We start from the raw sequence: 13,812 nt of genomic DNA, 5'->3' as shown, positions 1-13,812 counted from the left end.
CAGAGTAGAACTGATAAAACAAGATTCCCAAGGTCTTTAATAAGTTTTAATGCTGAGAATTAGAGGTTAGAATACAGAATACAGAACTCTGATAGGAAAACTCCAAACCTCCTTTCTTCATTAAGATATATTTTTAATGAAACTCTTGAATGTTTTTCTCAGCCTGTTTGCATTACTGGCTAAGAATCAATTTCTTTGATAAGCCTGTCGCTATATCTCCCATATGCTGATTATTTGTATTTAAAGATATAGCTGCTCTCTGAGTCTCAGTGCAATGTCTCAAAGTAATTTTTGTAAATCTTCCCTTGCTTGCTTCTTTCAAATTTCTTGGATTCATAAACTGGCAGCTTTTAAATATCTCCCCGTGTCTGAGAACCCGACCCTTAACTGTGGCTCGTGTTCAGCTGCTATTATAACTGCAACTCCCTGTCTGCAGTCAGCACCACATCAGCTGGTTCTAAGTTCCCTTCTGAAAATATGATGCTGGTTTGAAATTAGAAACAAATGTTAAGGCATTGTCTGCTGATAGCTATTGAGTTCAGAGCCTGACATTTTACTCTCAGGTGCCTTACTTGCTCATCAAAGATAGCAATACTACTGTAATCTTACAGTTGTCATATCTAGAATCCTGTACCCTTTTATGCTAGATACTGATCAACCATGGTATACAGTACTACAATACAGCTTTTTTATTTTTGGAAACAGTTTACAGTTTAAGTGTACAGTTTAAGATCCAAATTTACATGTAAATTGATTTTCTGTGGAAAATAGTTCATAAGGTGTGTCTTTCATACCTTTAGTAGGTAGCCCCTGTTGATGGCTGTTAGCTGTTGAAATCATTATATTATCTATATTCAAGTCAACTAACATAGTTTTGCACATGTCCAACAAAAAAAAATGCTTATTATTTCTGTAAATCCAGTTCTGATGTAAAGGGAACAGTTCTCCCAGTATAATCCCATTTTCCTTTATACAATCAGACATCTGTTCATTCATAAATGCTGTGCCATTGTCAGAATAGAAAATCTGTGGCTGTCTTTCCAATTTATTTTCTACATAAGCCACAAAGAATCTGAATTTGCAGGTCACTTTATGCCTTATCGGATACAAACAAAAATAAGATGCTTCATCAAAGAAAATTATAAAATACCTGCTTCTGTCTTTTGATCCAGTAGGAAGAACAGATGTCAGTAAGGATTTCCACACCCATTGAACATTGCTGTTGCACTGCATTTTCAGAATTACTTTTGTACTATGTGATTCATCAAACACGCAGTTATGTTGATTGCATATTTGTAGTTTGCAATTGTGAGATTTATAGTCGGTTGTTCCTCTGCATCTACTGTACCTGATTTGCTGAATATACCTACATAGGCAATCTAATCGTCTATTCAAAGATTCAATACAATATTTCCCTTTACACTGCTCTGCTAAGTCTGGAAGCTGGGATGTTTTTTCATTAGCATAGAATTTACAACTCTCTGGGGAATCTACTCTGAAAAGTCCAGTTTCCAATAATTTTCTTTCCAACAGCAAATCTCCATTCTTACTTGTTAACAATCCCCATCAACACTTTCAACTCTATGCTTCTCTTTGACTGTGTAACACGTAATGTAGTGGCGCCTAAATTTAGAAAACCTCAGTGCATCTTTAACATGCCCATCAATTGGCTCTTCATCACTAGTCTTCATTTTATTACAAACTTCCAAATTCTTTTCAGACTTATGGTTTTTTTTATTTGCTACTACAATCTGCTCTTTGAGCTTATATCAATACCAACAAAGAAATCTTTATTTCAGAATACCAGAATAGTTGCTCTGCCTGCCAGAGTTCAAATCACCACCCCTTTTAGTAGCTCTGACAGTAAGACCTCTTTGAGACATCTTTGAGACATCCCATAATGCATATTGTTCTCTCTCTCTCTCTCTCACACACACACACAGACACACACACACACACACACACACACCTAGGAAGGAAGGAAGGAAGGAAGGAAGGAAGGAAGGAAGGAAGGAAGGAAGGAAGGAAGGAAGGAAGGCTTCTCTAGCCTTCCACCTTCACTAGTTCTCCTTTCATTTACACTTCTAAAATCCTGGCCAAGACTTTCATCTCTTTGGGGGGGTAAAATGGCCTCTTGAGTGATTTGCTTTTGCAGATAAAACAAAAAATATTTAGCTCTGAAAACCAAGGCTTTTATTTCCAAAGTGCACTTTTCTATCCCATTAGCAATTCATACTCATGTATTTTGGATAAAATGTGATCCAAAGTCAGGTTTTATTGAAGCACAGTTTGTGGCAGAGACAGCAGAAGGAAAGCAACTTAACTTCTTACAATTTCACTATTTCTAAACAGTTTCCCAATATCAAATATTTGACATATGTGGACTGAGATGTTTGCACCATCCTGTATTCTTAAAATGCACATTCCTCCCATTAGATACAGATTATAGTTCACAGCCTCTGGATGATACATTTGTTAATTTGTTCCTGACATTGCTCAGATATTTTAATACCCTAGCATGGACAAGGGCATAGCTATTTACATATCCTAAGACAGTGGTAGCGAACCTTTAGAGACCGAGTGCCCAAACTGCAACCCAGAACCCACTTATTTATCTCCGGGTGCCAGGTGGCCGTGACCCACTGGGTGGGTGTGGCTGTGGTGGTCATAGCAGATTGGGTGGATGTGGCCAAGGTGGGCGGGGCCACCTCAATGTTGCTCATGGGAAGGGACACCTGTGGGGGCCGGGCAGGGTTGGGGGAGATCCAGAGAGTCTCTGGCAGGTGGGGCGGTGGGCAGGGTGAGGCGAGGCAAGGCGAGGCAGGGCGGGGGTGCCATTGTTGCAGGGCAAGGCGAGGCAGGGGTCGGGGTGTCTGCTGCCTGACACCATCGGCCCCCACACACAGAGGCCAGCAAGCACATGGGGGCTGACAGTGTCCGTCAGCAGCCACAGCCTGCCGATCCCTCGACCGGTGGACTCTGAGGCTCCACAGCCCGCCACCAGCAGTACAGAGAAGCCGCTTCTTTAGCTGGACAGCCAGCCAACAACTGAAAAGGCGAGGCAGTGGGTCATGCCCAGGAAAAGGAGAGCATGCGAGGCCAGGAGGGATGGGACAGGGGGAGGGAAACCAGCCGTGCTGGAATGCATCTGGCCACGTGGGACCTCAGCGGGTTAGCGGGCGGCTGGTTGAAGAGGGACGGTTGCCATCTCCAGGGAATGGTGCACGTGCCCACAGAAAGGGCTCTGAGTGCCACCTCTGGCATGTGTGCCATAGGTTTGCCACCACTGTCCTAAGATATATGCCCAGGCCTATCAATGTTCTTTGCTCCTCATCTTCAGAAAGTCTTTGCATTTCCAAAATTTGCCATAACTGACAGATTTCTAAGGATAACTTCATATGATAGACCACCCTCTCCCTATTTTTGTGTAGGCCATATCACTGTTGAAGGGTCTCCTTAGTGTTCTCTGAGCTTGATTGTTTTCTTGTAGATGTTTTATTACCCAAACTAGGTAACATCATCAGTGCTAGGGAGAGAGCACCAAGGACCCCTTTTTTCAGCCCTAAGCTACAAATGTTCTCCTTTATTGGTACCTTATCACTGTTGTCAGAAGTGAAAAAGTAAAATAATACACAAAAAAATAATCCATTAACCAACAAAAATAAACCCTACTTAGGGATCTTGTCTCTCCATGTGAACTCTCCTAATCCTATGAACTCTGGAAATTTTTATAATCCTTTACTGGTGATTCACCAAGAATTCACAACTTGCTACATCAGCCAAAATAAACCTATTGGATACTTGAGCCCTAGTTAAGAGAATGTGTTACATTGCATATGCTACACAAGGAGAACCCAGAGTAATTAAGCAGAGTCTCATTTGGAAAAAAAAAAGTGAAACACTCAATAATATAATGTTCTTGGATTGAAAACATGAGTTTAGCCCAATTACTACTAGTGAAGTAAAAGCATGAAAATCAAATGCTTCACTTCTACAATATCTGCATTATTTTTGAAGTGAGAAGCTGGGGGGAGGGGAGAGACAGTGAAATAAGAAGTTCTGTTTTTTAAACATAGATTCATTTAACTAATCATAGCCTGAATAAGAAATCAGCACAGGGAGAGTATGCAAGAACCCTTCTCCCTATCCATCTCCCAGCATTTGTTCTTGTGGTCAAAACACATCATAGAAGCAAAGAGATGGTGCACTCTTTTGTGTAATGTTTGTGGATTAAGTAAACATCTATTGGGGAAATAGTTTTCATGTGCGATCCTATAGCCTTAGGCTGCGCAATTCTATTGTATAATGCAATCTACATACAATAGTGGGATTTATGTCTAACTATATACAGGATTATTGTGTTACTATCTCTAGAAATTGTCCAAATAGTTTTCACCAGTTAAGTGTAATCCAGATGTGCTAAATTACTATTTCTGTTATCCCCATATAACAGAGACGTAATGTGTCTGGAGGTCACCACATTATGAGGAAACTCATTTCAAAAATATCCCACACCAAAGTCTGTATCTCTCATACAAGGTATGTCTATTTTTTATTTCTGAAAATAATTTTGGAGATGTAGATAAATTAACTGTTCGAGGGTTGCAAAATATTGACCTTACTGTGCCATGTGTCTAATTGGCACATGGTACATATTTTATATTTATTCTTCCATTCAAGTAATTATCTTTTCTACAGCTTATTTCAGTCATTTTTAAAGTTAGGAATTACAAGCGAATTAAAGGAAATTCTCTTCCCCAAAATGTACAAAGCCATAAGATGTTTGAAGACATTTATATATATATAAAAAAAACTATGAACGATGTGCCTGTTACCTCATTACCAATGATAGGAGAAACATAAGCTACAGTGACCCAAATGCTTGTCCATGCAGAATGATATATTACTTTACTTCCTTCACTGCTTTTTCCAGTCAGTGACATATTAGTTTAGCAGATGCCCTGCTATCTTTTCTATTGGGATTCAAGTCTCCCTGCAATCTGATCTTTAGGTTGTCCTAAACCTGTTTAAGTCCAGACGTGTTACTAAGAGTTTTCTATTACCTTCTTCAACTAGATATCTTAATCACATTTTCTGCATAAATTCAGAAAATTAGTTTTTGTACAAACAAAATAGATGCTGTAAATGTGGTCCATTGGAATGGTCTAAGTCAGGGCTTTTTAACCTTTTCACCCATTGTACCACTTTTAGAATATGGCAATATCCAAGTACCACCAGTCACCTAGCAAGGTGTCAAAAACTTGATGACCCAAAAAAAAAAAAGTGATAAAGTACAGGTAATCCTCGACTTACAACAGTTCGCTTAGTGACTGTTCAAAGTTACAATTGCACTGAAAAAAATGCCCCCCAATGCACAGCCGAGCAAGACACCTGCCTGCCCACCCGGCGGCACTCTTCCTCCTGTCCGAGGTTTTTATTGTTTTGAGCATTTCTGTTGAGGATTGGCAGCGGAGGTGGGGTGGGGGATATTTGGTTTTTATTCCTCCCCCCGCCTTCTGGGTGGTTGCAGCAGGTTTTGGTCACTTCACATGACCCTGGGACACTGTGACCGTCATAAATATGAATCAGTTGCCAAGCATCTGAATGTAAATCACAAGACCCTGAAGATGCTGCAAAATTCTAGCTGATCGACGCTTCTTCTGGGCTCAGCAGAAGCACCAGGATCAGCGCCGAGCTCCAGCTGGAAAACGGCACTGATCCTGGCACTTCCACTGAGCCCTGACAGCCCTGCAGCTCAGCCATCTCTCGCTCAGGCTTGTGCGATGCTGCGGTTCAGTTCATTCCCCTCCCCCACTACCACTTTTCTAAGATGATCGTGTACCACCTGCCAGGTGCCAATGTACCACAGGTGGTACCCGTACCACTGGTTGAAAAGCCCTGGTCTAAGTTGTCAATATTCAGACAGGTCAAATAATTTGAATAGTTTTGTGAGAAAATAAAATAAAATGCTTTGAGTACCTTGGCTATATGAAACTTGTTATCAGACATTGTTCCTTATTTTCACCAAAGGATTCCAAGATTAGATAGGGTAGCAATCCCTGCTGACAACTACCAGCCAGTCAATTTGCAGAAGAACTGACTAAAGGGATTTTAAAGATATATTTGAAAGCTTTCCAATATATTATATTTAGTAGAATGAATCAAATCTGACCACTCCAGAGATTTCAATAGGAAAAAAATTACATCTTTAGATACTTAAATAAATCGTTTGTTGAGCTGAGGAGCAAAGAAAGGAAATTGTCTACATTTCTTTCATTATCACTTACTTTAACAAATTAAAAGCACTTAACACTTTAATACAGCAGGTTCAGAAGAAAAGTCCAGCTAACCAGTATGTATTACACTCTTCAGTAGGGGACATTTTTATGTTTTTAAAAAATGTTAAAATCTTTCAGCAACACAACCAAATGTGAAACTTATGCTTGTATCATAGCATATAATATACACAGCACAATGGTAGATATTAAGTTGTTCTACAACCAGCAAGAAAACTGTATTCCAAAAAATCCATAACAGGAACAATCATGTACACATAACTATAAACTGAGTTCAAGTCGGAAAAAGTTATAAAACATGGCCCCAGAAAAACAAGAACTCACCAAAACTTCTCCCCAAATTTTAAATGTACTTTAGGCATACATTAAAGGTCAAAGAGAACAATTTATACAATCTTTATACAACCTCAAAAGCTTTAGCAACACTTTTGTGAAACATAGTGCATACACACACATCTGCACTTTGTTAGCAAAATACAGCACAACACATGCAACACACATGCCTTCCTACATAAACTCTAGCCACAAAATCAACCACCATATGAATTCTAACTTCCCCATAGCAAAGATAAATTGAAAATAAGTGATAATTTAGCAGGCAAACTACCTGGCATGAATCTGCAACCGTCTTTATATTCTATCTAGCCAAGTACTTAACTGCTTTCTTCTCAACACTCGACTGCCACATCATCCCATTTAATTTAAGCCAACAGCATCAGGAATATAACTATTCCCTGCTGCTATATGTTAGCTAAGTTGGCACAAAAGCAGTCCAACCGTGAGCCACAAACAGATCAACTGTCACACTTAGAATAGGCAAAACACTCAAAACAATACCACTTGGAACAAACCGTATGATTTGTTCTGACCATGAAACAAAACTCATTCTGAGTTTGGAATATAGTCTGCTGAGAGGTGTACTTTGTGCTTCTGACCACTCCTTTTATGGGGAGTCAAAAAAGTTGCCATAGCTTGTTGGAAAGTTTGGCTCTTCCTACAAAGGATTCACATATGACAGCCTTGGTTCTGTCCACACTATAGCTTAAGTACTCTCTTTAGCAGAAGCAGCAATAGATAGGCCACAGGGAAAGGGGCTATAGAAAAAAAAAATGGCACTCATAGCTTTGCTCCCCAAATACCAATGTCTTAAATTTGCTTCACTGAGTATTTGAACAAAGCTAAAATGTAGGATTAAATGTAATAATTTTATTCCAGTCTTGGTTTTACTTAAATTAATCAGCATTTAATGATTAATTCTTCTAAAGGTCAGTTTTTTTCAATTTTTTCCTTCCTATTTATTTTATTGAACTAATTGTAATTATGATCATAAATAAATCCTTTTCCCCTCTCCTTCCACATACTTATTTAAAATACACATACAATTGAGATATGATAGTTGCATCTAAAAAAAACAGCTTTCTTCCAGTTTGCTGAATATAATTATAGAAAGGTCCCATATGCTTTGGCAATACGTCTACAAAATGAGACTGGCGGAATATGACTATCATGACTAGACATCTTTTTTGAAGAACAAGACAAACCAGAGCTAGACTTGAACAAACACAATATTGTGCTACAAAGTACTGTATGAGACTAGTTTGTTACTCAGTCCAAAAATGAAAAACTACCCTGCTATCTAAAACAGAAATCATCATGGGAAGAATCTTTATCTACAGCACCTTTTCAACCTTTTGCCAGATGGAATCAATGGGACTTTTACACTAACATACCTTCTATTCCTCCAAGTCAGGAAACATTGCTCTACAAAAAGCAATAGACTGAGGGATTTGTCTCATTGCTAATTATTCTTTTAGCCAGCCTGTTGCATACTTGAATGTTGGAAAAATCTACTTAACAGACTGCAGTCATGTTTTTAGATTCATACATATTGAGACATTTTGATACCTTGAGAACTTTCAATTTTGTCTCACAAACTTGACTAAAAGATATAGCCTAATGCAGGGGTAGGCAACCTTGGCTCTTTTATGACTCGTGGACATCAACTCCCAGAATTCCTGAGCCAGCAGGATGATCAAACAGACAAGCAAACAAACAATACTCTAATCAAGGAAAAAGAGAAAACCACTCCAACTGATACTGGCAAAACAAACTACTGAATATAAGCAGGGAGGAAACTGCACTTACTAGGCCTGTTGATGTTACCTAGTCAAGTAATGAAACGTCTGCAAACAACCAAGCTCAGAGAGCATCAAGGACTCCACAAATTGAGATATCCCAGAAATTGTAATTTTATTAATTAACAAATTTACCCTTTTCTGATTATTTGATAACTACAATTATTTTCACATATCGTCTCTTGAAGATATTTTAAGAAAAAAATGACCAAAAAAATAAAGGATTTATATCCGTATTTTCTTCTGTGTACAATGCACATAGGGAAATTAATATTAAAGGTCTCTTGTTTTTACAACCAACCTATCTGGAAGTCTGAAAAGCAGCTTTGTAGTATATATATAATAAACTCCCTTCTTCCTTTTTACTGTGGGAAGCTGCTCTAGATCAAAGCATTTAACTAATAGAACTTGATTAGAAACTGTAAGGAGTAAAGAAAAATATTCTACAGGAAAGTCCCAACAAGTTGTCAAAAGCTACACTTCAAAAGATCTCCAACAAATGCTGTTGAATTTTTTTCATACTGCTGACAATTTAGCTCTATTTTCTGAACACAATATTTTTCATCTGAAATAATTAGAAGATTCTACAATAGTGGTTTTCTAATTTAGGCTTCCTTCAAGCAATGTTTTAACACTGTTAATAGACACTTGAAGGGGTAAAATGACAAAACCTAATGGAGTTAGTAAAAGATAAAGGGGTACAGATTATACATGGCTTTGGGCTGTACTTTTAAATCTCCATTCATACCACACAGCATGAACAGCCTTAGCCCCCATATCATCTTTCTAGCTACCTAAATAAAGTAATACATAATATATACCTACAAGCACACAAACTCCACCACACCCCTTTTCACTAGTTCTTGACAGGCTGGCGCACGTTCATCTCCCAATCAGAATTTTCCACAGGGAGGGAGGAGTAGGGGCCAATGTTAGCAGCCTTTCCCTTACTCCGTTCAAACGTTTTACTCTAAGCTCCGCAGGTTTCAATCCCCTTCAAAGCCCAAGGAAACAGCCCTATCAAACCACCCCCACCCACCCTCTTCCGGAGCATCTCGCCATCTCCGAGAGACGCTTCTAACATCTCCGCTTCCTCTGGAAGGAAGTCGCGGAGGCCAGGCCTGAGACTGGAGGCCCATCCAAGGCCGTTTCTCTTCCTGCTGCCCCACTCGCCCACCGGCGGCTTTCCCTCGACCCACACTCACTGGCCAGCCGGGGTCCGTCCAGCCCCCCGCCGCCGCCTGCTCCTCCGCCTCCTCCCAGCAGTTCTGGGGGTTTCTTAGGCCCCGCTCCCGGCGCCGCCACCCCGTGTGCCGGATAGCCAGCGCTACCGCCATGCCCCGGTGAAGCAGCCACAGCGACAGAAGGAGTAGCGGAGCCAGGAGGGAGCCCAAGCGGAAGCCCACCGAGGGCGACCGGTGGAGGAGGGCCGGGACAGGCGGCGGAAGCTCCGCCGGGCTCCTCGTGCAGGAACTGGCATTCCTCGCCGTAAAAGCACGTCTTGTCCTTGGCATAGTAGCGGCAGAACTTGAGCTTCAGCCCGCCGGGGGCCACCGCCGCCGTCGGAACTCCCGGCCCGGGGGGCGGCCCTATTACCGCCGCGGCAGGAGCCACCGGAGAGGAGCAGGGGAGGCCGCCACTGTTCATGGCGGCGACGGCTGCTACAGCAGCAGCAGTAGCAGCGAGGCCGCCTCAGAAGGCACGGCCGCTGCCGGCCACCGCCGCACCATGGGAGGCAGGCGGGGAGCGGGCGCAGCAGCCGTCCCACGGCCGCCGCTGTCACTGCCGGAGTTCCGGGAACGAGGGAGGAAAGGGGAGGGCGCTTGTGCTTCTCTTAAAGGGGTCAAGCAAGCCCGACGGGGGAGAAGAGGCTAAAGGAGAGCGGGAGAAAAATCGGGGCCTTCCGTCAGGCGCTGAAGGATCCCGGAGGCAGCGGCAACGGCGAGATTGTTTATTCCATTTTCCTCTTCCTGAGCTGTCTCCTCAATGCGCCTGCGCCACAGTGAGGCCCTCTGGGTAATTCAGGCCCGGAGGAAGCGAAGGGGCTGATGGAGGCCTGGCCCAGCTCCGCCGGGTGGGGCGGCGGGCAGCCAGGGAACGGGCGTTTGGTTGCGGACGTCTACTTTTGCCTTTCGCGGGCGGGAAGGAAGCGCAGCGCCTTTCCTAAACCTCTTCCTACGTGTATAACACCCCCCCCCGCACCATAGTGTATAGATGAATACTGTATGTATGCCTGTGTATTTGTATCATGGATTTACATATACATTTATTTAAACCGTGCCCTTCGTTTGTGTTACAGTGCAATCGTCTTCGGTTTTATATGGAAATAAATCTGATGGCGAACAGTGAAGCTTGGCTGTACATAAACATCTCGCGATGCTACCCTGCACAGCCTGTTCAAAATTAAATGAGTACTAAAAGTACTAAAGAAAAAACAACTTTGCTGCTACGGTCATTCTGAACATTGCTTTTGCTTGAGAACTTCCCCCTCCCCGCCACAAATAGGATTTTCAAACCACAGTTCTTAACAGCAGGGATCAGTTAATATACTGTATATATTTTAAAAATATGGGAGGTGTAAATGTAATTTTGGAAACCTGGGTAAAAAAGATTAATGGGGAAATACTCCTTTGAAATAAGGAAATAACAAGTAAGAAAAAGCTGAGTATCTTTTTCCCCCCTCCATCATTCTTTCTTGGGATACCGTTTTTCAGGCTGGTGCATTTAAAGCATGTGGATTTAATTATAAATATTTGCCCAAGATAGCTCTTGAGTGGATTCTCAAAAAGATAATACATCTGGCCATCTTTTTGAAAAATGTACTGGGTGTGTTTGCATATGTATACAGTATAAAGTTAGCACATGTATGCAGTAATGCCTTTCTAAATGTTATATCTCAATATAAATACATTCATGAGATAATATATTAATAACAGTTCATCAAATAAATTAATAAATAAACTATAATTAAGGAAAACCAACATATCAATTATACACATAATTAATAATTACCATTATTTAATCAATTCAGAAACAAACCCTTTGGAAAGAAGAATATAAAATCAATAATGATAAAACCAATTCAAAAATAAAGTATTTCCCAATAAACCAAGAAGTAACCAATATGCAGGAAAGTTCTTTAATTACATTAATGTTTGTCATCCTCACATTCTTGCATATTCCAAACTACTGAATAAAAAAAGAGGAAAGTTACTGAAATACAATCCTTAATGTTCAACTGTCAATTTTCATTGCTCTGTTGCTGTTATAAATGTTATAGCTATGAAATCAACAGAAAAGCAATATTGTCGAGGAAGAAATATCTTTTTCTTTTTCTATTTATTGTGTGCAACCTGGTTGAGGAGGTGATCAGCCGCCTGGGAAAGCCAAGGGAAATCATCAAAACAATTAAAAAACAAAAATTAGAATATTTCGGACATGTGATGCGACACCCAGAAAAATACAGCATACTCTATCTTTCTCTTTCCAGAGAAAGATTGAAGGCAAACGAGGTCCAGGCAGAAGAAGAACATATGGTTTCAAAATCTAAGGGACTGGTTTGGACAAAACTCATCAGCACTTTTTCGTGAGGCTGCTGATAAAAACAGGATTGCCAATATGATCACCATCGTCCGATAATGGATATGGCACAAGAAGAAGAAGAAAAACCTGGTTCAACCTTGTATGAATACAACACACGTCTAGATTGGGTAGGCTTAGAAAATCAGTTTTAAGTTTGAGCAAAACAACAAAATTATTTGTTTATTTGTTTATGAAAATTTATGTGGCCACCCACTCATTCTCAGTAACTTTGAGTGGCTTACAAAAATTAAAACCCAATAAAACCCAGTAAAACAATAACCCACCTAACCTCTGGCAACAACAATCAATCAGATAAGTCATTTGATGAACTCCATCCTACTGGGTTCCCCAGACCCGTTGGCAAAAGCAGGTTTTGAGGGCATTGTGAAAGAGTGTCAATTTAAGGGCCAATCTAATCTCCGCGGGGATGATGTTCCAAAAGCCACCATGGAGAAGGCCTTTTTTCTGGGTCTCACCAGATATATATCCTTGGGAGAGGGATCAGGTGGATGTACAGTAACTGGGAGAAGACAGTCCTTCAGATAACCTGGTCCTAAGCCATATATAATACGATACTAAAATGCATCATATTATCTCTCCAAATTGGCACAAATATACAATAAATCAAGATCAGATGAGTACAAGTTTTCAAATACTATGATTATTTCCCATGTTTCAATCAATCAATGGCTTCTGACTGAAAAAGGTCTTGAAGTTAAAATGTTTATAAAATAGATGGCAGGTGAGATTCCTTGGCAAAGCTATTCCACATTTAAGACTGAAAGGTATAGCCAACTGGCTTTCTTTGTTTGAAGGGGCACTCAGAGCTTCTGTAGATTTTGAAGTTTATGAAGATTAGATAGATAGATAGATAGATAGATAGATAGATAGATAGATAGATAGATAGATAGAGATAGATATCACATTGAGATATCGTCATCCATCTTTATAGATCAACAAATAGACAAAAAATAAAAGCTAAATAATAATAAGAATAAGAATAAAATAATTTAAAATTCAGAATTAAAAAAGTCAAGGGAGGGCCTTGAGATCATTAACCAGCCCCACAGCTACATGTTTCTCTATGGGTCCCAAGCAAACCAAATCTTCAAGCATTCCTGAAAGGCCAGGAGAGTGAGGACCTGCTTCACCTCTGAGGGAAGAATGTTCCAAAGGATAAAAAAGGGCCCCATCAGTCACCATTCTCTAACTGATGGCATCAGCAGTATACCTTCCTTACCTGACTGGTGGGATGGGCTGATGTAATGAAGCAAAGACAGATCAACAGATAATCAGGCCCCATGCCATGTAGGGCTTTAAAGGTAATAAACAATAACTTGAAGTGGCCCAGGAAGCAAACTGGCACCCATGTGGCTCCCACAGCAAAGGCATTACTTACATCATCCTTGGGATGTGCAAAATTATTTTGCATTCTATATCAGCTGAAGCTTCCAGATACTTTTCAAAGGTAGCCCCATATAGAGGGCATTGCAATAGTCCAAATGGAAGATGACCAGGATGTGTGTGACTGAGCAAAGGGCCTCCCTATCCAGGAAGGGAATAACTGGCATAAACAACAGCAAAGGCCCTTCTAGCCACAACTGCCCCCCTTCCTTGAGCAAGTCTCGTGAGTCCAGAAGGAAAATTACATACCACATGCACCTGGGATAGGATACCTCCACTCCAAGACCAAAAATAATAAACTCCCCGATTCAGAGCACCCTCTCTGCTACACATATATATATCCCAGGCAATATTATTTACAGGCAACATACATCCAAGCTATTTATTGTAACATT

At 40.7% G+C, this 13,812-nt stretch overlaps 2 protein-coding genes across 9 annotated transcripts in view; one reads left to right on the top strand and one right to left on the bottom strand.

Annotated features, from left to right (window-relative positions):
• Positions 1–10,408, bottom strand: part of PAN3 (poly(A) specific ribonuclease subunit PAN3) — a 69,082-nt gene extending 58,674 nt beyond the window's left edge. For 2 of the 5 annotated variants that reach the window (XM_039356899.1, XM_039356893.1), the window contains exon 1: positions 9,637–10,406. In XM_039356899.1, coding sequence (XP_039212833.1) covers positions 9,637–10,078 — 442 coding nt within the window. In that variant the 5' untranslated portion in view covers positions 10,079–10,406. Of the gene's footprint in view, positions 1–9,636 lie in introns of all 5 variants that reach the window. The other 3 variants (XR_005558348.1, XM_039356882.1, XM_039356874.1) reach the window with 3 other exon arrangements.
• A 1,568-nt stretch (positions 10,409–11,976) lies between these two features.
• Positions 11,977–13,812, top strand: part of FLT3 (fms related receptor tyrosine kinase 3) — a 60,099-nt gene continuing 58,263 nt past the window's right edge. For all 4 annotated transcript variants that reach the window (XM_039356860.1, XM_039356851.1, XM_039356836.1 and 1 more), the window contains exon 1: positions 11,977–12,141. The gene's annotated coding sequence lies outside the window, so the exon portion shown is untranslated. The remainder of the gene's footprint in view (positions 12,142–13,812) is intronic.

Source organism: Crotalus tigris, unplaced genomic scaffold (genome assembly GCF_016545835.1).
Source record: "Crotalus tigris isolate CLP2741 ecotype Arizona unplaced genomic scaffold, ASM1654583v1 scf7180000017573.2180621, whole genome shotgun sequence".
Lineage (NCBI taxonomy): Eukaryota > Metazoa > Chordata > Lepidosauria > Squamata > Viperidae > Crotalus > Crotalus tigris.
The sequence above is the reverse complement of the archived record's forward strand: the minus strand, read 5'-3'. Positions and strand labels throughout refer to the sequence as shown.